Here is a 22,459-nt window from a genome sequence, read left to right as displayed (position 1 = left end):
ACTGGACCTGGGCAGGGGATACAGTTCTATGGTACTGCATGCATGCCCACTGAATGGGTACGAGTAAACTGGCGAATCAGAGCAAGGTTGGCAGAGCGCGTTGATGTCAGGCCTGGCAGAGAGAGCTGTAATCTTGTAGAATGTTACCATGGGGGACACTGAGTCAAGGGTACCAGGGATTTCTCTGTATTATTTCTCATGCTGCATATGGATCTACAGTTATCCAATAAAATTTTCAATTAAGCTGGATGTGGTGGTACATGCTACTAGAGAGGCCGAGGCAGGAGGGTGGAAAGTTCCAGGCCAGCCTTGGCAACCTAGTGAGATCCCAATCTCAAAATAAAATGTAGAAGGGCTGGGGATGTGGCTCAGTGGTAGAGAGCTCTCGCCTAGCACGTGTGATGCCCCGGGGTTCAATCCCCAGTACTGCAAAAAAACTAAAATTAAAAAACTTTTAAATTCAACTCAAAATAGGTCCAACAATTCTTTATTCTGCAACCTGATTTCAGTTACTTCATTTTGGTTTTGCTGTTCCAAAAAAAAAAAAAAGATGAACAGACCAGCATGACATCATTGGTAAATAAACACACTGGTACTCGCTCCCCACTTTGGCTGGAAACCCGCTGTGGGAAGACTCTGGAGCCCTGGTCTTGGTTGGATCTGGGCCTTGCTGTTCGTCACCACCCCCACGGGAGCACATTGCCATGAAGGTCATCTCTCCAGCCAGCACTACATTGGCTAAGTCCTGTGTTTGCAAAATTGAATTCTGCCATGATGGAGGGATATCAGCAGGTGTCGCACCCAGATTACAACAGGTCCTGTCCTTGATCATTTCTGCAAAATTCAGGCTTGCTCTATTTTGCTTCCCCAGCCCAAGAGCCTTCTACTCTCTGTACCCTCTGGGGGGTCAGTGGAGAGTGGTGCTCTTAGGGGTGCTGCAAACCCCTAAGAGCCTTATACTCTCTGCACCCTCTGGGGGGTGCAGTGGAGAGGGGTGCTGCAAACCCCTCAGACTGCAGCTCCTGGGCCCTCTGCTCCCCACATCCTGGAAGGTTTCTTGAAAAGGTCACCAGCAGGAAGCCAACAGCCTATCTGCTGCTTCCTTGGCGAGTCTCAGCAGAACCCTGAAGTTGGGCACAGGACCCTAGGGGCCAAACACCCCCATGCATAGCAGGCATCTGGGCTGCCCCTACAGAAACCCCTGAGGATCAGCAAACCCATTCACCAGCTCGGACCATAACCCATCTGTCCACAGATGGTGACATGGCTCTGCAGCTGGTCAGCTGGTGATGCTCCTGACCATTCTTGCTCCCTGCTCCTGGGTTGCCTGCCTTGCCCTGGCCTTGGGCCTGGATGGCCCGATTTCTTCTATACACAGGCATTCACCACGTCTATGGCTCTCAGCAGCTCCCTGCCCCCCACCCCTCACTAAACCCCACCAGGCTGGGCCCCAGGGCTCTCCACCAGTGGCCACATCTGCACGGCCTTTTGGGTTCCCGGGCTGGTCCTCACGAGGCCTCCACCCTGCTTGCAATGCACCCTGCAGTCCAGGCCTTTCCTCACCCCGAGAGCTCACAGCTTTATCCACACTTCCCTCTAACTGCCACCTCCTCCACAGGTCCCTCGACTGGGGCTCCCACCCTGCTCTCCAAACCTCCCCTCTGATCTGCAGCCCACTGAGGAAGGGATTCGATCCACTGAAGCCCCACCTGCAGGGCTGAGCTGCCGTGGAGACCTGTCTCATCTTTCACCGTCCTGGCTGGCACCTGCAGCCCCTACACCCTCCCCAGCTCAGGAAAGGCAGGTGCCATCTCCCGGGCCAGTGCAGGTGGACCCTTGGTTCCTGCTTAGGTCAGCAGGCAAAGGATTGCTCACTGAATCCCAGGAAGGGAAGAAAGGCTCAGACCTTATCTAGGCTCAGACAGCTCTGGGAGAGGTGGGGGGCCTCCCCCCTCCCTGGTGTGCCTCTCCCTGGGCCAGGAAGTTCCATCAGATACACCTTCCGCTCCTCCATTCCGCTCCAGGGTAGGGATTGGGCTGTTCTTTCACGATCGTGTTCCTGGTGCTCAGAGTAGTAGCTCAATAAATACCAACAGAATGAAAAGCAAGGTTTTTGTCTAGAGCCTGAGGGAAGATGAACTCAGAACACGAGGCCCCAGTGTGGATTGGGATGGGGCTGGGGCTCCAGGGAGGTGGACCCAGGCCTTCCAGCTGAGGATGCCTTCCCCACCTGGCCTGTCCCCCTGCCAGCTCTGCAGCATCCCTTCAGGAGTGTCTGGTCTGCTGTGCCCACGGTGGGGAAATACCTGGTGGTCAGCGGTCCTGGGGCCTCAGTTTCCCCAGCTCTGTAATGGGGCTGGGCTGGGTGAGAGCAGGACACAGCCGGAGGAGGGCTCTGAGGAGCTTGCGGCTGGCAGTGCCCAGGCACCCTTGCCGCAGCCGGGCCCCGGAGTGCCAGGCTGGATGGAGTGGGAAGGAGCTTTCAGAGCAGAACTGACACTTGGATGAGCTAGTCTCATAATCATCCCGTCTGCACAAAAGCCTGTCAGGGGCACCAAGACAGTCGGGGCCACCACACCACGGAGTCATGTGCAAGAGCCTCAGGGCACAGCAGAGGCAAGGCCCGGCAGCCTGGTGGGGGCTGGGCAGGCTGAAAAGATGGCAGCACAGCCCAGGGCCTGACCTCGAGCCACTGCCCCTGCAGCAGACCTTTGCACAAACAAGGCACCTCCAGGAAACAGGCGAGCCCAGGCCCACTGGGACCCCTAGACCTTCACTCCTTCAGAGACCACCACCACCACCTGGCCTGGCTCATCTTGAGGCTGCATATAAAATGGGGCAGCTGAGCATCTAGTGTGCACCTAGGACAGCCCAGGGGAGGTTGTGGGTGCATCCAGCCCAGGGGGGAGGCCTGACAGCCTGCCCTTGGCACCCTCTTGCCCTGGCCTTCAGGGTGGCCTGCAAGGGCAGACCCTGCCCATCCATTTTAACCCCGGCGGCCTGGCCTTCCAGGCAGGTTTCTCCCCACGTTCTGCCCCCAGCCCGCCTCAGGAAGGGGTCACCAAGGAGAGGCACAAGGGGCTGGGGAGAGCCACGGGGCAACAGGTGGCTAGGACCTGTGTGGCCTGAGCCTATTCCCAGGCACCTCAGATTGTAGTGACCCCTTTGCCAGCCCCAACTCCAGGACAGAGAATATGGGTGTTCAGGATGGGACTGTGGCCTGATGCCCTGCAGCCACCAGCCCCTTCCAAACACACCATGGTGCCATGTCAAGGGCTAGGCCAACCCGTACAGGTCTTCAGAGGCTCCTCCCATTCAGCCGAGAGCCTTCTAGAAGCAGTCAGTCCTGGTGTCCCTCAATGCTTTGGTTGGGCTGGGGGCTGCATGTCCCAAGAGGGAGCAAGCAGCATGAGGGCTTTGGGATGAGGACTCATCAGAAGGTAGGAGTCCCCAGGAACCTGAGCTGCTGGCTAGCTGCCCACCCTGACGTCAGGAACCCCCTCCTCTCCTACAGCCTCCCCTGTATACCCAGTTTCCAAAGGCAGTTTGGGTGCAGACCCTCTATAGGACCACGCAGGCCCTGAGCTCCATGCCCGTCCTGGTGGGCAGAATGGGCACAGATCCAGCGCCCACACACCAGTGCTCAAGCAGGAGAGGCCCGAGGGGCAGGGCCTTCCCTCATGGAGAGGCCCTTCGCCTCGTCTTTCCCCAAGACTGGAGTCTGGGGTGGGTGCAGGGAGGCCTGGTTAGTCTCGCACCAGGGGCTCCACAGGCTCCAGGACACCTGCCACTGCAAAGCCAGCCAGCCCCTCCCTCCCCTCTGGGGACAGCTGTGGGTGCTGGGTCTTCCTTCCCAGCCTTCCCAGCAGCGCTGCCTCCTCATCGGGCTCGGATTCTGTTAAAACTCTTGTTTTAATTTCCTGTAAAATCAGGGGAGATGAGTCCTGCTGGTGTGAGCGCCTTGTGGGTTGAGGGTACACTGCATGTGTCCGTTGCACAGTCGTGTAACGCGCTTTCCAAGGAGCTTTGATGGAAGAAGGGGTCTGGCAAGGCCAAGAGCCCCAGAAAGCACGAGGTCAGATCCTGGTCGAGCCCTTGGGCCAGAGCCTGCCACTTCCTAGGTCTCTGTGCGTCCTTCCTGGGTGGGCCCTAGACAGAGGCGAATCCCCACACAAGGCAGATGTCCCAGCCTGGTGAGGCCTGCCCTCCACAGGGGGTGGTGGGTGACGGTCACAGAAGGCCAGCCTGGGGGAGAGAATAGAAAGGCGCGGGAAAGCCTGGTGCTGCCCTGCCGGCCCTCTGTCTCCCGCCACACCCCCTGGCTCCCGATCTGGCGCTCACCCCAACCAGCATTCTGCCCGGTCATTTCCAGGGCTCCTGAGCTGCAGGACATGTTAGTCTCATGCCCTGCGGTCATCTCGTGTCCTCTCCTGAAGAGGGAAGAAATGCATGAGCTTTGCCTTGAGGCGCCAAACCCCCCCTGGTTTAGGCGCCCCCTGGTGCCAGTCTCCCAGCCGGCTTGGCACAGGGGCGGGCATGGCCCTGCTGGTCCAGGGCCCAGGGCTGTGCTCAAGTGCCCTGCGGGGCAGTTGTGCCTTTGCTGTCCTATTTGTGCCCTGTTCTAAGGGGGCAGGTGGGAGAAGCCTCTTCCTCTGGGGAGGGTCAGCCTTTCTGCTTGTCAGGCCCTTGGTGGATGAGGTCCACCCCCATCAGGAGCCTGCTTCACGCCACCTACCAACCAGAGGCTGAACTCACCCGGAGACATCTGCCTTGACAGCGCTGGGCACCAAAGTGACAGATCCGAGAGCCAACTAGAGGCCACATTCTGGCTCATGGCTTTGGAGGGGCCACGATCAGCTGACCCCTCTGCTTTTGGGCCTGTGCCGAGGCCCCTTCATGCGGAGGGCCACGGTGCACAACCTCTCTCCTCCTGGCAGGAAGCAAAACAGTGAAGAGAGTGCGGGGCCACTGTCCCCCCAAGGGCACCCCAATGACCTGAAGACCTCCCACGAGGGCCCAGCTCCTAAAGGTTCCACCATCTCCCAACAGTGCCACCCCAAAAACAAGCCTTCAACACATGGCCTTTGGGGGATATTCTGGATCCAAAACTATGGCACACGGAGAATCATGTCTGACCAAACGCCTGGAAACCCTGTTGCCGAGCCAGGCCAAGGCATGAAACTCGGGGGGATTTCTGCAGGCACGGCAGCTGATGCTCCTCCACGGCCCTGGCCCAGGCAGAGCCCAGGGAGCAAAGCCCCCGTCGTCCCACCCCCGGGCTTTGGCCAGGTGACATGAGGCCAAGCTGGTGCCAGGGGAGGAGCACCCTGGCAGAGCCAGGTCCCCCTTCCTAGGCCCCCTCTGGACTCTGGCTTGTCTCCCCCAACTGCAGCACGGGGTCCCTCCGATTATGGTGTAGGCTGGCCGTGGAAGGGGAAGGGGAAGAGCTCAGCAGCCCCAGCAGGGCCTCGCTTCCAGCTCTGGGCGCAACGTGCCCTCAGGGGAGTGGATGGAGCCAGGGCCTTCTCGGCAGCTGCTCTGTCCATCAGGGCTGAGCTAGGACTCTCCCTGGCTGCTTCTCCAGAAGAGCCCAGGGTGCCCAGCAACAGCTTTTCCTGTCCTTCGTGTCTCTCATGGACAGCGAGTAGCAGGGGCTAGCATAGGGACCCAGGAAGGGCTCCCGAGAGTTTCCATGTCCCTGTCAAAACTAGGTCCTGGGGACTGGGTCTTAAGCCCAAAGGTAAGGGCAGAGCCACTGCAGAAGCCAGGCTGAACTGAGGCAGCCAGAGCGCCAGGGCATGAGCAGGACCAGGGCCGGCTTGGGCCTCTGCTGCCCTCTCTGCCGTTGAGTGTCCTGCTTTGCTGTCCCTGCAAGGCCATAGGATGTGGGTCAGACTTGAGCTCCTGCAGACGCAGCCCTAGAACTCGGTGCCTGCACACAGGTCACAGCTGTCCCTGTCCCAGGACTTGATCAGAAGAAAACCTGAGTCTCCAGTTAAAGAACTACTGTTGACTTTCCTTCCAGGTGAACTGACCGACGTAAAGTCCTGACTAAACACACAAAAAAACAATAAACCTTTTTATCCTAAAATAAAGAAACCCCACAAGCCAAAAAAGATGCTGCATTAGTTAGGACTGCCACATGCCCCTTGCCACACCACAGCTCAATCCCCAGATGGAAGATGGAACTGCTGTCCCGGCTACTGTCACCTCCTTGTGTTAAAGCTATTATCACCCGAACGTGCTCCTCTAGAAAAGGGCAGTTAGCCTGGTGGTTCCTGGGGCAGCCCAGGACCGCCCAGGAACCTTCCAGTTCAGGGTGGGGACAGAGCTGGCAGCCTCTGTCCCAGGGGGTCTTCCACAGAGAGGCCTGGATATGGGAAAGGACGACCCTGGAGCCAGAACGTCCATAATGGTCACATCAACACTCCCCCAATGACAACATTATCACTGCAGTACTAGGGGTGGCCAGGAGGGTTCTACCTCTGAGCTACATCTCCAACTCTTTTAAAAATTTCTATTTTGAGATGGGGTCTGGCTAAGTTGCTGAGATTCCAGTCCCTGGGATGACAGATGGGTGCCATAAGGCCTGGCCCAATGGCAGTATTAATAAAGCTGCTGATATAATCATTAAAAACCTCACAGTGGCTCATGTCTGTGACCCCAGCAGCTCAGGAGGCTGGGGTAGGAGAATCAGGAGTTCAAAGCCAGCCTCAGCACCTTGGTGAGGCCCTGAGCAGCGTAGTGAGACCCTGTCCCTAAATAAAATATAAAAAGGGCTGGGCATGTGGCTCAATGGTTAATGATTGTCTTGGGTTCAACCCCTGGTCCAAAAGAGAAAAAAAAAAAAAAAAAAAAACACTAAAAACTTAACAATGTTTGCCTATGCTCCCTCTACTCTAAAAAGCAATAGTAGGACACCTGCCGCCTGGCACCCTGTCCTCCTTCCCAGCCTGACACCAGCCCCGTGCACTCACACAGGCTGTCTGTAGCCTCTTCTCTAGAGCCCCAAGGAAGGCGTACTGAGGACACGCTCTCCCACACAACCTGGCAGATGCACCAAGGCTCCTAACTTCAGTCCGTTTACTGGACAAAAATCCCTCGGCTCACTCTTCCCTTGAAGAGTCATAATTATTCCTTTTGCTTCTGGCCTAAAGCTCAGTCCTCAAAAAACCTGATCTCCCTCCCTAAATGCCCCAAGGGTGAGTCTTTAAAAACATCCAGCGGGCACCATGGTGCACACATGTAATCCCAGCACTAGGGAGCCAGCGGCAGGAGAATGGCGGGCTCTAAGCCAACCTCAGGAACTTGGAAAGGCAGGGGCAAGGCCAGGGGTGTGGATCCAGTACCAAAAAATACTCAGCCTGTCTACGAAAATATTTCCTGATTTTGGTCCTTCTTGGGTCTCACTCTTCCCGTGTCACCCAGGTTTGATCTTGGCTTATCTTCCACGTGCCACTTTCTAAGTCTTTCCATCTGCTCCTTTCCTCCCGATGGTAAAACCATACTCTGCTGGGTTTTGCTGTCTCACATTTCTGAATTTTTTTCATTCATGATACTTTATTGTGCCAGCTCATTTCCGAGTTTTTCTAATTCTCATGTGTTTTCTGCGTCTCCTGTCATCTCCTTCATGTCAGTTAGTTCACATTTTAAAATTCGAGTCTTAATGCTGGGCCATCACCCATTGGCAGGCGCACGTCCCCCACTGAGGTGTCCTGCGGTGCCTCTTGGCTTCGCCTGGCCTCGATGTCCAGACCTTTGGATGCTCATTTTCCTGTGAAAATGTTTCCAGCTTTCAGAAGAAGGTGGTCTCTAGCTCAGAGCTCCCTCTTCTGTATCTTTGGTGGGGTCTGAGACACATGTGCACCTGCTCTCAAGGGTCCTGCACCCACCTGGGCTCGCCCCTCCTCTGAATCTATATTCCTCAGCAGGGGACCTGCTGGGAGCCATTAGCCAAGTAGGTATGACAATTTCCTTGCCAGCGTACCCCATGTTGCTTAGTGGAAGGACTCGTGGAAATAGGACATTTTGCAGTGACATTGCATGTAAGGTGACCTTGCTCAAGGACCAGGGCGGATCCGGGTTTAGGGTGTTCCCGGTTTAGGACAATCTGGGTTTAGGGTGGTTCCAGGTTTAAGGTTATTCCTGCTGGGAATAGGGCATATCCTGCTGCCTGAGTTCCCCTTGAGTTCTCAAGGGATTCAGACAGTATTTTTTGGGAGACAGAAGCCCAGTGGGGGTGGATTTGGGCAGAGAACGTGGATTTCCCCAGAACGTGATTGTAGAGTGCTGGTGTGAGTTCGGGAATAAAGAGTTGCTGTTTGAATCTACAAGCTGTGTGGTGGCTCGTGATTGTGTGCCCAGCCAGACTGCGGCAGGGACCTTTCTAGGAGGGAGTCCTGGCAGTCAGTTTAGGGTTCTAAGGGCCCATTCTGCTTCTCCTAGACCTGTCCATAGAGCTCTGCGCTGGTCAGCCATGGGGGTTACAGGAGAGTGGCCAGCCCAGCCTGTTTTGCTGCTCTCAACCCCTGCCTCCCTTCCAACACTGAGAACCTGCGGGTCACATGCATCTTATGGCTCTTGGTGGTTTGACCTATGCTTGTCTCCCAAGAGGCACTTATCACCTGGCTTTATCATAAACGATGTCCACTGGATGTCCTTCTTGTTCATACAACAAGCGTGGCTGTTCTTGCGACTTTAAAGCATACAGTTCAGCTTACCCGTGGTTTTAGGTTCTGTAGCCTAGTTGTGTGGCTGCGGGGATGCCACCACTATCTTCCCAGAATCCGGCTTCCCTAGCCCTAACTTCAAAGGCAATGCTGGCTGGTTTGCCACAGCCTAAGGCCAGCCTGTGCTCCTACAGGGATCTGGCACGCCGCGGTTCCGTCCTCCAAGGTGGATGGCGAGGAGCACTGTGCAGGACACTCCCTTCCAGGGGCACTTTCTGAAGACAGTCAAGGGATGGCTGAGATAACCCCGACTGGCTGGTTTCCATACCGCTTCTGGCTCTCATCGAGTACCAGACCAGCAAGCCAAAGGCCATCGGGAAGCTGGTCTGACTCATCATCATAGGAACACGCAGAATTCCATAAAAGCCTTCCATCCACACCAGCGAGTGGTGTGGGTGCCACTCGGGCTAGGAAATTACCTAGTCCGGCTGCCTGTGGACACACTTGTCATCCAGGCTGCAGCACATGCCCAGGCTTCCCACCCCACCTGATGGCCGGACACCTTGGCGGATCCCCAGGACCGACCCTAGCGAGGAGAAGGAATAACCCCTGGATTCTGGGCCCTAGCAAGCCAGCCATGGTCTTCCCAGCCTGCCCTGTACTGCACAGGGTAAGAGCCCACTCCGCAGCCTGGGCTCCGCTGTCCCTACAGATCCACTGATGGCAGGGGAGCTGGGATGAGGCAACCCAGCCTTCGGCAGGCCATGCCTGCCTGCTCCATTTCCCGAGGCACCTGCTTCATAAGGAAACACCCCATCAAGCACACCATGACGGCCACAGAAGAGACACAGCATGACTTCTTCCAGACACGGGATCGCCACCACTGGGTCTCTCTTCACGACTCACAGGGGCACTGGCTCAGCTCCGCTCTCCCCTGACACAGTCCTGCCAAGGTAAGCATTTCCTTGAACTTCGGAGCACTGGTCCTCTGGCCTTGGAAAGCCTCTCCTTCCCTTGGCTCTGCACCTTCCCCCGGCTCTGCACCTTCCCTCAGCTCTGCACCTTCCCTCAGCTCTGCAGTCTCCAGTGAATTTCACACTCAGGAGGGACTCTGAAGCCAGGTGTGGTGGGGCCAACCTGCAATCCCAGTGACTCGGGAGGCTAAGGCAGGAGGACTGCAGGTTAGGGGCCAGTCTCAGCAACTCAGTAAGGTCCTAAGCACCTGAACAACTTAGTGAGACTGTCTTTTGTCTCAAAGTGAAAAATATAAAGGGCTGGCCTGTGTTCAATCCCCAGTACCAAAATAGAGAGAGAGAGAGAGAGAGAGACACGGAGACTCTTTGACAATAAGAAAGACATTCTTTTCTTAAACAGTTCACATTTATTATTGGTAACAATAAAAAAATCTTTTAAAGACTATCAGTATTGTATTACCAAGAGTGAGGTAATATGTTTACAAAACATTTAGGGAATTCTGATATGCAAATAATGAATCTAGGAAAGTGAGTTAAGACACTAGTAATAGAAGGGAGAACCAACAGAATCATTGGAGCGTAAAAGGGAGACGACAGCAGCATTTCAAGAGCGGCAGGGCACGAGACGTCAAGAGATGCGCAGCTGCACAGGGAACCCTGTGCCCAATCCCTCACAAGAAGAGGGGCCCCACGCTCCCGAGGGCCACCACACTCCCGGGGGCCACGGGCACTGTGCAGTCCTATGCTGCTCTCAAGTCTCAGAGACACAGTCAGCTCTCTGGGGATAAAAGAGTGCCACTTCTGAACCAACTAAAAGGAACGCGTCTTCAGCCTGGGGTGGGGCATGGCTGCAAGTCAAATGCTCTAGAAACACCTCTGGGCACGTGTGGACGGGTGAGTGAAGCATTTTCTTGGCAGCTGTCAGCAAAATCGCCATCTGAGACAGAGAGACAGACAGAGACAGGAGAGACAGGGAGAGAGAGACAGGAAGAGAGAGAAGAGGGACCATCCTCAGGTCCTTGTAACTGGAGATGGGAAGCTCTGACAGCGCAGATGTGCTGGCCAGCCCTGCCATGCTCTGGGAACGAGGTTTTGGTGTCAGCGAGCTGCCTTATAGGGCAAGGGCAGGCGGGACCCGGGGGGTCCGCGTGTGCCTCAAGGTGCACAGGCACAGGAGCCAGAGGCCTCCTCTGGCCAGGAGTGGGGCAGTCAGTTTCTCCCAGGCTCACCCGACCTACTCATGGGGTGCACACTTGGCCTCCACACAGCTCTCTGGTCACATGGCCGCTCACCCAATGCCCAGGCTGAGTCAGAGCACCGTGATCTAGGACTGTGAAGGCTGTGTGGCGTGGTGCACAATTTAAAAACCCCTGCCACACAAAACACACATTGCACGTCTTTATCACACAACCAACCCTATGTGACTCCTGGACAGATTCATAAATAACGTGCCTTTCTCATTAAAAATTGGTGAAGGGGGGGAAGAGGGCAAAGAGGCTTGGTAGTTGGAAATCAAAAAGAAAATGTAAAAAGCAAAAAGATCTCATACTCGGATTTGCTCCCGAGGACTCCTTTGCGACTCAAACTGAGCTTCCAGCTGTCCACCTGCACCATCACCCGGCTGCTGCGTGCACCCACAAGCACCTGCACATGCATCCAGTTTCCACTTACAAACGCAAAGGGCTCCTACAGCCCCATGCCCTCCTTAAGTGACCCTGCTGGGAGCTAACACTCACTGCCACAGCTTCCAAACAGCAAACATGGCTGTTTCCAGAACACCCTCTAAAGAATGGCCGGAGCAGAAGTGGCCGAGCACAGCGAGCTGCTAGAGTACGCGGGAGGGGTGGCACTGAGCCCAGAGCACCCCCCCTGCAGTGGGAAGAGAGGCACCCAGAGGGAAAAGGGAGAACACCTCCACCCAAGTTCACAGAAAAATTCTACTCTGAAAAATATCGAAAGATTTGAAAAGGAGGAGAGAGAAAGCAATGTTTAATGATGGTGGCATTTTCCCGGAGTTGCGGGCGCCCCCAAGAACCCTTCCTGAGCCACCAGCCCCACTCAGGAACAGCAGCAGTTCGGCCCTAGGACTAGGTGCTGCTACAGACTGCCCGAGTCTTCCAGAGGAAAGGACTCGGGGGCTTCCACCGGATCCACCGACCATCTCGACTAACAGGGAGCCACAAGGACCGCGGTGCAGCTTAGGGCAAGCAGCTGGGGGCTTCTGTTCCCTGGGAGAAGGTGGGCTTGGCTCTGAAGACGTCATGGGAAGTCATTCACTAATGGACAAGGTGGAGCTTGTTGGAAAAATTTTTTGCATCAATATTTGAGACGAAGTCAATCTCTTAACTGGCAATATAAACCATTTTTCTTTCGAGAGAGCCCTTGCGCTCTGGTTTGATTTTGTGCACGCTGTGTATAAAATCTATGGCTATCGAGTTAAGGTCAGGGTCAGAGTTAAGACTACCTGTCGACAGTTCTGGGACGGCGTGGCTAGTTTACCATCTGGATGGCTAGAGCTACCTAGAGGGCGAGAGGAGGCTGCTCAACGTCGGTGGGCGGCCGGCACAGTTGGCTGTCGAGGCGCGGCCATCCCCTCCACACAGTGGACACAGGCTTCGCGGCACTACCTGGAAATCATGGAGCTGGAGTGAGACTGGCTGGAGGTGGTGGTGGCGGCGCTCAGCTGGGAAAAGCCACTGTGGCTGGACTCCAGGCTGGTCATCGAGCCTCTGCAGATGCAGGGAGGAGAAGAGGTGTGAGGACCCAGCCACAGGCGCCCGCTGTCCACACTGCTACGGGCTTCCCACCCATCCTGCTCTCTGCCCCCTCTATGCCGCCCCCGCCCAGTCAGGGGGAATGGGCCACAAGTGTCCCATCCAGGGACAGCTTCCCCCAGCCTACACACAGCTGACACAACGCACAGGCAAAGGCTGTGCTGCTGCTCTGACACCCCTCGCCACAGCTGTGCAGTCAGAGCCAAGGAAGGGGCCCAGCGCTGCCTGGGAAGCCCGGACCCACCATCCCTGCTGCACACAGCTGGCTCTGGGGCCTCTGCTGAGCACCCTCACCCTCAAGGACGCCTGTGTGGGGAGGGAGCCCAGACCTGAAGTCCTCGGAGCCGATCACTTCTGTGTAGTACATCACTTTGCACTTGTGTGAGGACACCTGCAGGGAGGCCAGCACGTCGTCCACCCGGGGCAGGTTGGTAGCCGCACACGCCGGCATGCTGTGGAACTTCCACTGCAGGATGTAGAAGCCTGGCCACCTGGTCACATGAGAGCCCTGGAGCAGCGGGGGAAGCAGGATGAGGAGGACTCCCTGACAAGCCTGGTCCCACAGTGGGGCTGCCGGGTGCCGGGGCGCTGTCTCCCAGCCTCATGGGGACGCGACAGCAGTCAGTGGCCATCTGGACAGGACTGGAGACCTGCTATCTGGATCACCATCAGGAAGGGCTTTGACAACATCCTTCCATCCACGATCAGGCCTGTCCCAAGGCCTCCAACAAGAGCTGGGAAGGCCACAGGAATGCCCCTCCCAACTGTCACCTTGCAAAATCACACCTCTACTATGGAAGGCCAGAGGCACCCGGAGGGCTGCCTAGACGGGAAAGCGGCAAGAGGCTGAGGTGAACCACAGAGCATCTCGATGTAAACCAGCCTGGCCACCAGCAAGTGGCTCCCTAAGTTCTGCTCCTCTCTATGGTTCTCCTCTGACGAAGACAAGGGCAACCCCTCAAGTTCCATCCAGCACATGTCATCTGAAGGCCAGCTGTGTGTGTACACACTTTCTCCTGCCAGATGGCCCTTCTGTGCAGGGGAGTCCTGGGCTGCCTGCACGCTGCTTGGGTGGGAGCTCCCGCTCAGGACCCAAGACCCGGATCTTTCTGGCCTGGCAGCTAGGCACACCCTGCCCTCCACCAACAGCAGAGCCTCCATGAGCCACCTGGGCTGGGGCAAAGCAGGAACACCCACTGTCAAGAGGAGGCCCCCATGGAGCGTCACGAACACGTGACTTTACCTGCACGCTTTCTCCTTCTTTGCAAATTAGGGGCGACTCCACCATGCTGTAGTCGCGGCCCAGCTGCCAGACCTTGTCGATGAGCTGCACGTTGTTCCCGCCTGGAGAGGTGATGCTGTGGGCCCCTAGGGAGTCCTTCTTGGGGGGCTGCGGAGACCTCTTGGAGTGATAGATATTAAAGACAATGTCGCCTTTGCACACGTCAAAATCCCAAGTGATCACAGAAGCAGCATCCACAATCTGAATGAGAATCTGGAAAACAAGAGGGGGAGTGACTCAATCGCACGTGTGAGGCCTGCGCTTACAAGCCCTGCAGGGGCCTTCCGGCCCAGAGGTGTGAGCCAGGAAGGGGCAGGAGGGACGGGCAGGACTGACAGGCAGGGGTGGTGCCTTCACCCAGGTCACTCAGCCCTCCAAGGCCCGTTCCCTCTCGTTCTTCTTTCCCCAAAGGCTCCTGCTACACATCGTGGAGGTGTGAGCCACTGTGCCTCTGTGACCTGCGTGTACCCTCCAAAGACGCCCAACAGCATCTGCAGACAGCTTTCTGAAAGTCAGTTTTCCAACCTAAGACGGGGAACTGGACACAGGGGGCCGGGGCTGCTTTGGGCTGGGGAGCAGCAAGCCCTGGAGAAGAGCAGGGGAGGCCTGGAGGGCACAGGCCACATACAGGAGTGCAGCTACACCAGACAAGCTGGAAGGAAGAGATGAGCTGTGAGGGGTGGGGGTGGCCTTGGGTGCCCAGTGCCATCCGAGTGCCATCCAAAACCCGGACTTCAACCTGCAGTGACAGTTCCCCCGCAGAAAGAGGTCAGCGTCAGTTTCAAAGACTAGTGGGGGAGGGGCATGAGAACCCAAAGCAGCTGGGCAGAGCTCTGCGTGGACTGGCCTCTGCGGCTCCCTCTGGAGGCCAGCTGTGCCCCTGAGCACGGCCCCTCTGGAGGCTAAGGAGCAGGCCTGTGGAGCACGCTCTCCTCCCTGCTGCACAGGACGCACCGCTTCGCCCCGGGTGGTCCTGCCTTGGACTTATGCCTCACTCATTCCTAAAGCAGAGCGCAGGTGTGGTAACAGAGGCCACTTCTAACAGGGATAAGCACAGCGCCATGCACCCTCAGATAGGGATCCATACAAATCATCTCAGGACAGTGTGAAAGGGGGCGCATCAGGCTTCCTCTGCCATTCAAATCACGGCTACAGCCTCCCTTATCCTCCACCCACCAGGGTCCGTCCGGTCAGCTGCTGGGAAGACATCAGCAACAATGATCAGCAGGTGGCTGAGCAGGGAGCTGCCATGGCAAAAGCAGTAAGGGGTCAGCTCCTGGCCACCACCCTGGGCAGAGACAGCAGTCAGCTTGATCCAGCACCCCTCGTGTGAAGTGCTGCCACCCAGCCAGGACCCAGGACCCAGGACCTTGCCCAGTGGCCCTCACACTCAGGTCACCTGCACTGTTACAGACACGTGGGGGCTTCATGCAGGGACACTCTGGCCTTTGCACCAGTGTGACAGCAAGAAGAGGAAACAGAGGCCCACTGCTCCCTCCTCAGCCCCCTGCACTGACGGAACCGGCACCGAAGTGGAGTTTCTTCCCTTGACCACTCAAGGGAAGCCTGGTCAAGGTGACCACTGAGTAGCCAGCTCAGGGGTGAAAGCAGGCTTCCGACAGGACCAACTTGTTCCCCATGTCCGTGTCAAGGCTCTCCAGCGAAACAGGGCAAGAAACCAGGCTCCCTTTAAGGCTTTGGCCACACAGTGATTTTCCATGTGAGAGACCCGCTCTTCCACGTGGTCATTTACCAAGATAGACCATCAGGGACCTGAAGACCCAAGAGCAGAAAGACCAGCGGCTCTTCTGATGGGCAGCGGGCAGCAGGCCTGGGGCGGCCCCTGGGGTGGCCGGGAAGGCGTACCTCGTGAGGGGCTCCTTTGAACACACTTGCAGACTGGTAGATGGTCTCGGTCCAGAGCTTCAGGTCTTCATTTTCCAGCTCCTCCGCAGTCCTATACAGAGATTTGGGGACCAGTCCACCCTCTGGCACTTCACACTGGAAATGTAAACACAGCCATGAGAGCTGTGCCCACAGCCCACAGCCCACAGCCCGAGCCCCCGTCCGCGCCCACTGACCTCCTAAGAATCTAGACAGAGCCCTGGCAAGGCCGAGGCAGGCCGTGCAGCCTGTGAGCTACTGTGGAAAACCACTGCAGTCCTGTGTTCTACTCTGAGTAAACACGAACAAGTTAAAGACGGTTTACCACAGAATTCACGCTAATATGCAGGAGGTACTGGACTCAATTACTACAGCTGGTTTTTATAGGATTTAAAAGACTTTCTATTGCACTACAAAGGAAACACATTATGTTAAGAAAGTTTTATTCCCAAGAACTACAGGCATTATTTTTACATAAAGTCTTAACTGGAGCTGGTTATGCAGGTCACTGATAGAGCACCTGCCTAGCACGTATGAGGACTCGCTTCAATCCCCAACACCACAGAAAAGAAAAAAACAAAATGATCAAATTTATAGTCAATTACTACCAACCAATAAAGCTTCCTGTATAATCAAAGTCAAACGATCAGTCTATACCATCACCCGCTATTATTAAAGGAGAACCTGAATTTGCAAGAAACAACAGTGTCCTATTTGACAATGACAACTGATGAGTCCTTGAACAGCAGCTTCACCTGAGAGTTCATAAAATCCAAGTACTCCCCGACAGCAGCCCAGGAGGCAACCACACAGAGCAAACGCTCACACCCTCGGCCTGCAGTGCGAAGTGGAACTGTCCCCGCAAGGATGGCATGTTAGAAAACACCAGGTGACCGGTGGTGAGAAACCTTCTAGGCCCAGGAGCGCTCCCCTCCGACCACCAGGCTGAGTGGCTGCCCAGGAGGCATGTGGGGTCCCACAAGGCTCAAAAGATGGACATCTCAATAAGATGGACTCTCAGCACTGTGAGTGCGTCAGGCATGGACAGGCTACAAAGGCAGGTGCTACCTGCCAAGAGTCTGATACCCGACTCCACCTGTTTTTGTTTGGTTTGGGCACCAGGTACTGAACCCAAGGGTGCTTCAGCATGGTGCCCTTTTTGTTTTTTATTTTAGGCTGGCCTCAAACTTGAGATCCTCCTGCCTCAGCCTCCCAAGTCTCTGGGATTACAGGGGCACACCACTATGCCTGGCTACAAGATGGTTAGCTTTTCATGATGAAAGCAGTTTGTAGGTTTCCACAAACCTGACCCCATGGTTTGATCTCAGGGGCACCTGCTAAGTCACATCCTGCAACTTACTTGCTCTGTGCACTGTGGTGTGATGGTGCCTGCAGCTTCCTTAAAATGGAACTGAGGAGCTGAGAGCTAAACTCTTGGGTTTCCTAAAGTCCTCTAACCATTGAGAAGGATCCCTCAACAGCTCAATTCCTTAGCTAAAGGAGTCAAACCCAGAGTGTGCACATCTCAAGGGGTAGCTTTAGTGTGAAGGTGCCCAGAGATCCTTGCTCTGATGACAGCCTCGATCCCTTGCTCACTTCAGCAGCCACGGAGCCCACAGATCCAATCCCACGGAGTTCCTCCAGCCCCAGCCTTCTTAGGCCTCCCCTGGGCAACTGCAGCTTCCAGGCCTCCAGGCCTCCAGATTCCTGCTCCTTTGGCTCCTGATTATCCAGCACCTTATTTTCTTAAAACCCCAAACTTACATAAAGGAGAACCACTTCCTTTAATTTTCCACTTTGAAAGTATTATCCTGGGTTACGTAATTGTCAAGGAACCGCTCTTGAAAGCTGATTCAGTGTTGCTTTGACTGCTCTTGTTTTGTTGGTGGTGCTGAGGATGAAACCCAGGCTCTTCTGCACGCTAGGCAAGTGCTCCAGCCCTGAGCCACGCTGTCAGCCCCAAGTCCCTGTTTGCTTTTCTGATACTGGGGATTAAACCCAGGGATACTTAACCACTGAACTACACCTCCAGACACTTTTTAAAATTTTTATTTTGCTTAGTTTTTTATTTTGAGACAGGGTCTCACAAAGTTGATGGGGCTGGCTTTGACTTTGTGATCCTCCTGCCTCAGCCTCCTGAGCTGCTCAGCTGCTGTGCCCGGCCGAATCAATGCTGTAATAGTATTTTTTAAAAAACTAAAACAGTTACTAGATCTGATTCTCTCACGGCTGTGTTAATAAAGCAAGCTATTCTTACAATAGATTCTAAAAGATTCCCATTAGAATTTCACATCAAGAAATGTGTTACCAACAATTATCTGAATGGCTCTCCTCAGTTCAACCTCAGGTCAAAGGTGACAGGCAAAAATCAAGAAATCCAAACTAAAGGTTCTGAAGTCATCTGTGCAAACCAATACCACTCTTCTAACGTCCTCAGTACAAATGTGTGCCTCTTTCCTCATACGTACCATGCACTCCCCGCTCAGGAAATCTGGAATGATCTCTCTGTCGATGTAGTCCAGCAGGCCGCCGGGGCCCTGGTAGTCATTTCCTGCGTAAATGAGGAACTTCCTTCTGGTGTTGTCATCAATGAATGGACTGACCTGTGAGGAGCCAGAGGCCGGGCTGTTTGATTTGCTGTCTGGTTTTCAAAGAGCAAAAGTCTGACAGGGGGCTCTGTCAGGTCCGTCTGCACAGCATTAGGACAGTCAGAAACATTTTGCTTTTTCTCCCCTTTAACAACATCTGAGTTTCACTCTGCATCTTACTTTGCTTTTTCCCACCTAGTTGAGACTCCAGGACACAGACATGCAGCGAGTGCACAAATATCTGCCTTCTAGAAGGCTAACGGTCACTGCAGAACATCACACAAACCCACCAGCGTCCAGAGAACAGGGAAGACCCTGGGTGCCCGGAGGATGAGAAGGCGGCCCAGTGTCTCTGGGTAATTGGCCTCCACCACTTCGATGATTCGCAGCAGGGCTTTGACGCCAGGTCTCCACAAGTGGCGCATGTTCAGCCCTTCCAGGTCCACCAGGCAGGTCCAGGAACTGCAGATGGTGCAGAGATGTGTTTTATTCAATAGACAGCATACTTGGCAAACTGGGTCCTATATTCAATGTTTTTCTTTCCATATTATAAAACAGTCTTTTTATAGTCGTTTCCAAACATACATCAGGTTTTTTTGTTTTGTTTTTCCATTTTTAGGCAACACGGGCATTGACTACAGGGGTGCTTTACTGCTAAGCTACACCCCTAGCCCTTTAAAATTTTTAAAAATTTAGAGACAGGGCCTCACTGAGTTGCCAGGCTGGCCTCAAACTTGTAATCCTCCTACCTCAGCCTCCCACATCACTGGGATTACAGGCACACACCACCATGCCTGGCTTATACACCAGTTTTAAGAATTATGGTGTTATGAACTCTATTCACATCTACTTACATAAAACGCATAGGCTCAATGTGGTAGGACCCACCCTGAACTATCAAAGCCATCAATGAATGGCTGACAGCATATAAAAGCCTCTCTCAGACATGCTCAGTGACTAGCAAGACATAAAGCTCCATCCCGACACCCTGTGCCTCTTCCCCAGGGCACACATCTGACACTGTAACCCACACTTGGCATTTGCACTGCAATAAGCTATTCCACAACAAATGTTCACTGAGTCCAGCGCCTTCTGAGGGGCTGAGAGGCAGCAGTGAACACGCATCCTTGCAAGCCCTGCCCCGGGGAACAGACACTCTAGAAGAGCCACCCCCACCGGTCCACGTGGCCACCTTGGCGTCCCTGCACACTTTCACCCCACTTGACAAAGCCTGGAAGCCAGCTCAGGAACACAGGAGAGTTTGGGAGAATGGGGGTTGAAACAAAGAAGCAAAGGAGCTATGCTCCTGGGCTCCCAAGGACCTCAAGGCCCACTGCCCAGGCCAACCCATGGGGCCTGCTGGGATGCCCTGACAGCCGGGCCTAGGGGGCAAGGAGCACCAAGCCTGCAGCTGTCCCTCTCATTACTTTCTAGTTTTGAAACTCCTTGGAAAACAGTGAACTCCCAGACTTCGGTCCTAAATACCAACTAGAAATATGGAATCCACATTGTCAGTAAGCCCAAAGAAGAGCGCACACCTCTCACCCACCTGATGGGCCGGCCGAAGACCTTCGTGTTCTCTTCACAGCGCCTCAGGCCCTCTTCGTTTATGGAGAGAACCTGTCATGGAGGGCATGGAGACGGGGCAGGTCAAGACTCGCCCACCGGGCACACCACAGGGGAGCAGGCAGGGTGCCCACAGAGCATCCTGGCAGTGGTACTGGCTGAGCACGGTCCGACAAGGACAACCATCTGGCTCTCAGGAGAAAGCAGATGCCATCCTCCGTGGTGAAGGGAGAGTCGTGTCACCGCAGGTTGGGCTCAGGGAGCCACCACTCTGGGATGGGTCTTCAGAACAGGTGAATTGGACAGCAGGAAAGAGGCAGTTGGGCATGTCCAGTGCGCCGTGCCACAGGAGGTCTCAGAACAGCCCCAGGCAGCCCAGGACAGCCCTTCAAGTTGGGGTGACAAGTGCTCCCTCGGAAGAAGTCCCTCTGTATCTGCATTTGTGCACCGCACAGATGACCATGGCCAGGGGCACAGACAGGAACCCACAGAAGGGCAGCAGCAGGGTGTGGGGGTGGGTCTGTCTGCTCTAGACACCTGGCTACTCCGCGGAGGACCCCGCAATTAAAACATCTGCAGGACGATTGTGTCCTCCTCTGAGGTCTCTGCATACATCAGGCTCTCCTGTCTAACTGCAAGGGCAGGGGGCGCGGCATGGGACACAGGGCAAGGCCAGCAGCAGCCAGGACTTACGTATCGCAGCAGGGCTTCCTCGCCCAGGGCTCGTACCAAGCCCTTGGTGTCCATCTGCCCCAGCCTGAGCACGTAGAGAGGCCGTCCGTCTGCAGGGGAGGAAGCAATCAGAGGGTCCCTGTGTGGGGCATAGGACACCCCCGGGACCCCTGGCTCCAGGCTGGAGGTGGTGCAGTTGAAGAGCACCCACTGGGAGCAAGGCTGTGGGCTGCACCCCAGCACCGCAAACAGGACTCCTGGGAAGCAGGAGTGCTCTGGAGTGTTCTGACAGGCCCAAGTTCTCCCCTCTGCTAAGCAGCAGTTGGCTTCAGTGTGGGGACAGGGGTGGGGTTGGCATCCAACATTTCCCCCAAAAGTCACAAAAGAAAAAAACCAAATAATGGTGCAGCTTAGCAGAGTCTGGAGATGGTGCTGCCGGGAGGAGAGCCGAGCCCAAGCCCAGCCTGTCCTGCGCGATAGCCGTCAGGCTGGGTTGCTTTGCTCGCACACAGGGCTTAGCAAGAGCCCAGAGGAGACTTCCGAATGCCTAGGATTTTTCTATGAATTCAGTTCAAGTTTCCTTTCTCAGAAAAATAAGCCTTTTTAATTTCATACGTTACCAATAAATTAGTAAGATTTTTATAAGTCAGTCTTCCTCAATTTCCACTGAAGTCCAAGAAAAATGGGAACATTCTGGACACCAATCAGTACATGCTGGCTCTGTCTCCGTAACCTACAGATCTAACGGAGGGAGCCTGAGAGGAACCTAACTCATCCCACAACCCTGTCATCGCCAGCCAGCCACACAGGGGAAGATGATCCCAGGGCCAGAGTGTATGCAGCGGCCGGCACCTCTCAGATTGCCGCCCTGTGGTTGAAAGGAGAGCAGCAGGATCGTCCTGCAGGGAGGCAGCGTCTGCCATGGGTCCTCCCGGGGCTGATCTCGCCTTTAGGGAACAGCTGGTTCCACATCTGTTTTCTAAGCCAAGAAGTTTTCTGTGACCCCAAATCTTGTAGAAAAGCAAGTTTACAAAAAGTTTGTACCAACATTTTTTCAGGTGGTGCTGGAGGACTGAAGCCAGTGTTCTGTCGCTGAGTTGCAGCCACAGCCCTTTCTTTTTTCTTTTCTTTTGCAGCAATCTTGCTAAGTTAGTGAGTCTGGCCTTGAACTTGCAATCCTTCTGCCTCAGTCTGCAGAGCAGCTGGGATCACAGGTGCGTCCCATCATACCTGGGTCCCTCTTCCAACATTTATATGGGACACATCTGTCCATGTCTTACTACAAAACTTTTTAACCTTTTAAGGTTCCAGTCACGTAGTGAAATAAATACAAATGTTTCCAGTTACAACCAATAAAGCTACAGTTACTTTGAAGGAAAACAATTTGGGTGCAGTGGCACACCAGTGACTTGGGAGGTTGAGGCAGGAAGATCACAAGTTTGAGGCTGGCCTTAGCAGGCTAGTGAGGGATAAAATAAAAAGGGCTGAAGATGTGGCTCAGTGGAAAAGCCACTGGGTTCAATCCCTAATACTAGTAAATAAATAGCCAATTAGAAAAACAAGACAGACTGGAGTATTATAGTTCTGAAAGGACTTGTTCAGAGACAGAAGAGGAAGCCAGTTCCACAGCAATCCCTGCAGCCCCCCTCCAATGACTGTGATTCAATTCTGTCCAACCACCAACCTGCAGCCCAGGAGGAAAGAGCATCGTAAGACAAGGCCGGCACTCCCGCGGGGGCCAGTATGCAAAGGGATGGCCACCCCCACTTTGAGTGTTGTGTCCCTGGTCTACTTGCTCCTGAGAGAAACCGCAGTTCTCTGCTATCTGATATGGAGGCCTGGCTGGGCATGTCACAGCCACTGGAAGGCGTAAGTCATTAAATCCCTTTTATTAGCACAGTGCTGGGGAAGTCACTCTGTCACCAACATTTAAGTTTTGGGGCTTTTAAAAATATTTTTCTTGTAGATGGTCACGATATCTTTTTATTTTTTCTTATTTTTACATGGGGCTGAGGATCAACCCAGTGCCTCACACGTGTGAGGCAGGCAC

General features: G+C 54.7%; 1 protein-coding gene across 6 annotated transcripts in view; it reads right to left on the bottom strand.

Annotated features, from left to right (window-relative positions):
• Positions 1-3,893: 3,893 nt before the first annotated feature.
• Sec14l1 (SEC14 like lipid binding 1) overlaps positions 3,894-22,459 on the bottom strand; it is a 58,892-nt gene continuing 40,326 nt past the window's right edge. For 4 of the 6 annotated variants that reach the window (XM_046424924.2, XM_046424925.2, XM_058572780.1 and 1 more), the window contains 9 exons: positions 20,431-20,519; positions 19,721-19,791; positions 18,462-18,633; positions 18,052-18,186; positions 15,566-15,700; positions 13,661-13,912; positions 12,747-12,925; positions 12,271-12,372; positions 3,894-9,614 (listed from right to left, as the gene is read on the bottom strand). In XM_046424924.2, coding sequence (XP_046280880.2) covers positions 9,572-9,614; positions 12,271-12,372; positions 12,747-12,925; positions 13,661-13,912; positions 15,566-15,700; positions 18,052-18,186; positions 18,462-18,633; positions 19,721-19,791; positions 20,431-20,519 — 1,178 coding nt within the window. In that variant the 3' untranslated portion in view covers positions 3,894-9,571. The remainder of the gene's footprint in view (positions 9,615-12,270; positions 12,373-12,746; positions 12,926-13,660; positions 13,913-15,565; positions 15,701-18,051; positions 18,187-18,461; positions 18,634-19,720; positions 19,792-20,430; positions 20,520-22,459) is intronic. The other 2 variants (XR_009224992.1, XR_009224991.1) reach the window with 2 other exon arrangements.

Source organism: Marmota monax, unplaced genomic scaffold (assembly GCF_021218885.2).
Source record: "Marmota monax isolate L192 unplaced genomic scaffold, Marmota_monax_Labrador192_F-V1.1 WCK01_AAM20220418_F8-fsc00362, whole genome shotgun sequence".
Classification (NCBI taxonomy): Eukaryota; Metazoa; Chordata; class Mammalia; order Rodentia; family Sciuridae; genus Marmota; species Marmota monax.
This window is presented reverse-complemented; position numbering and strand designations above follow the sequence as displayed.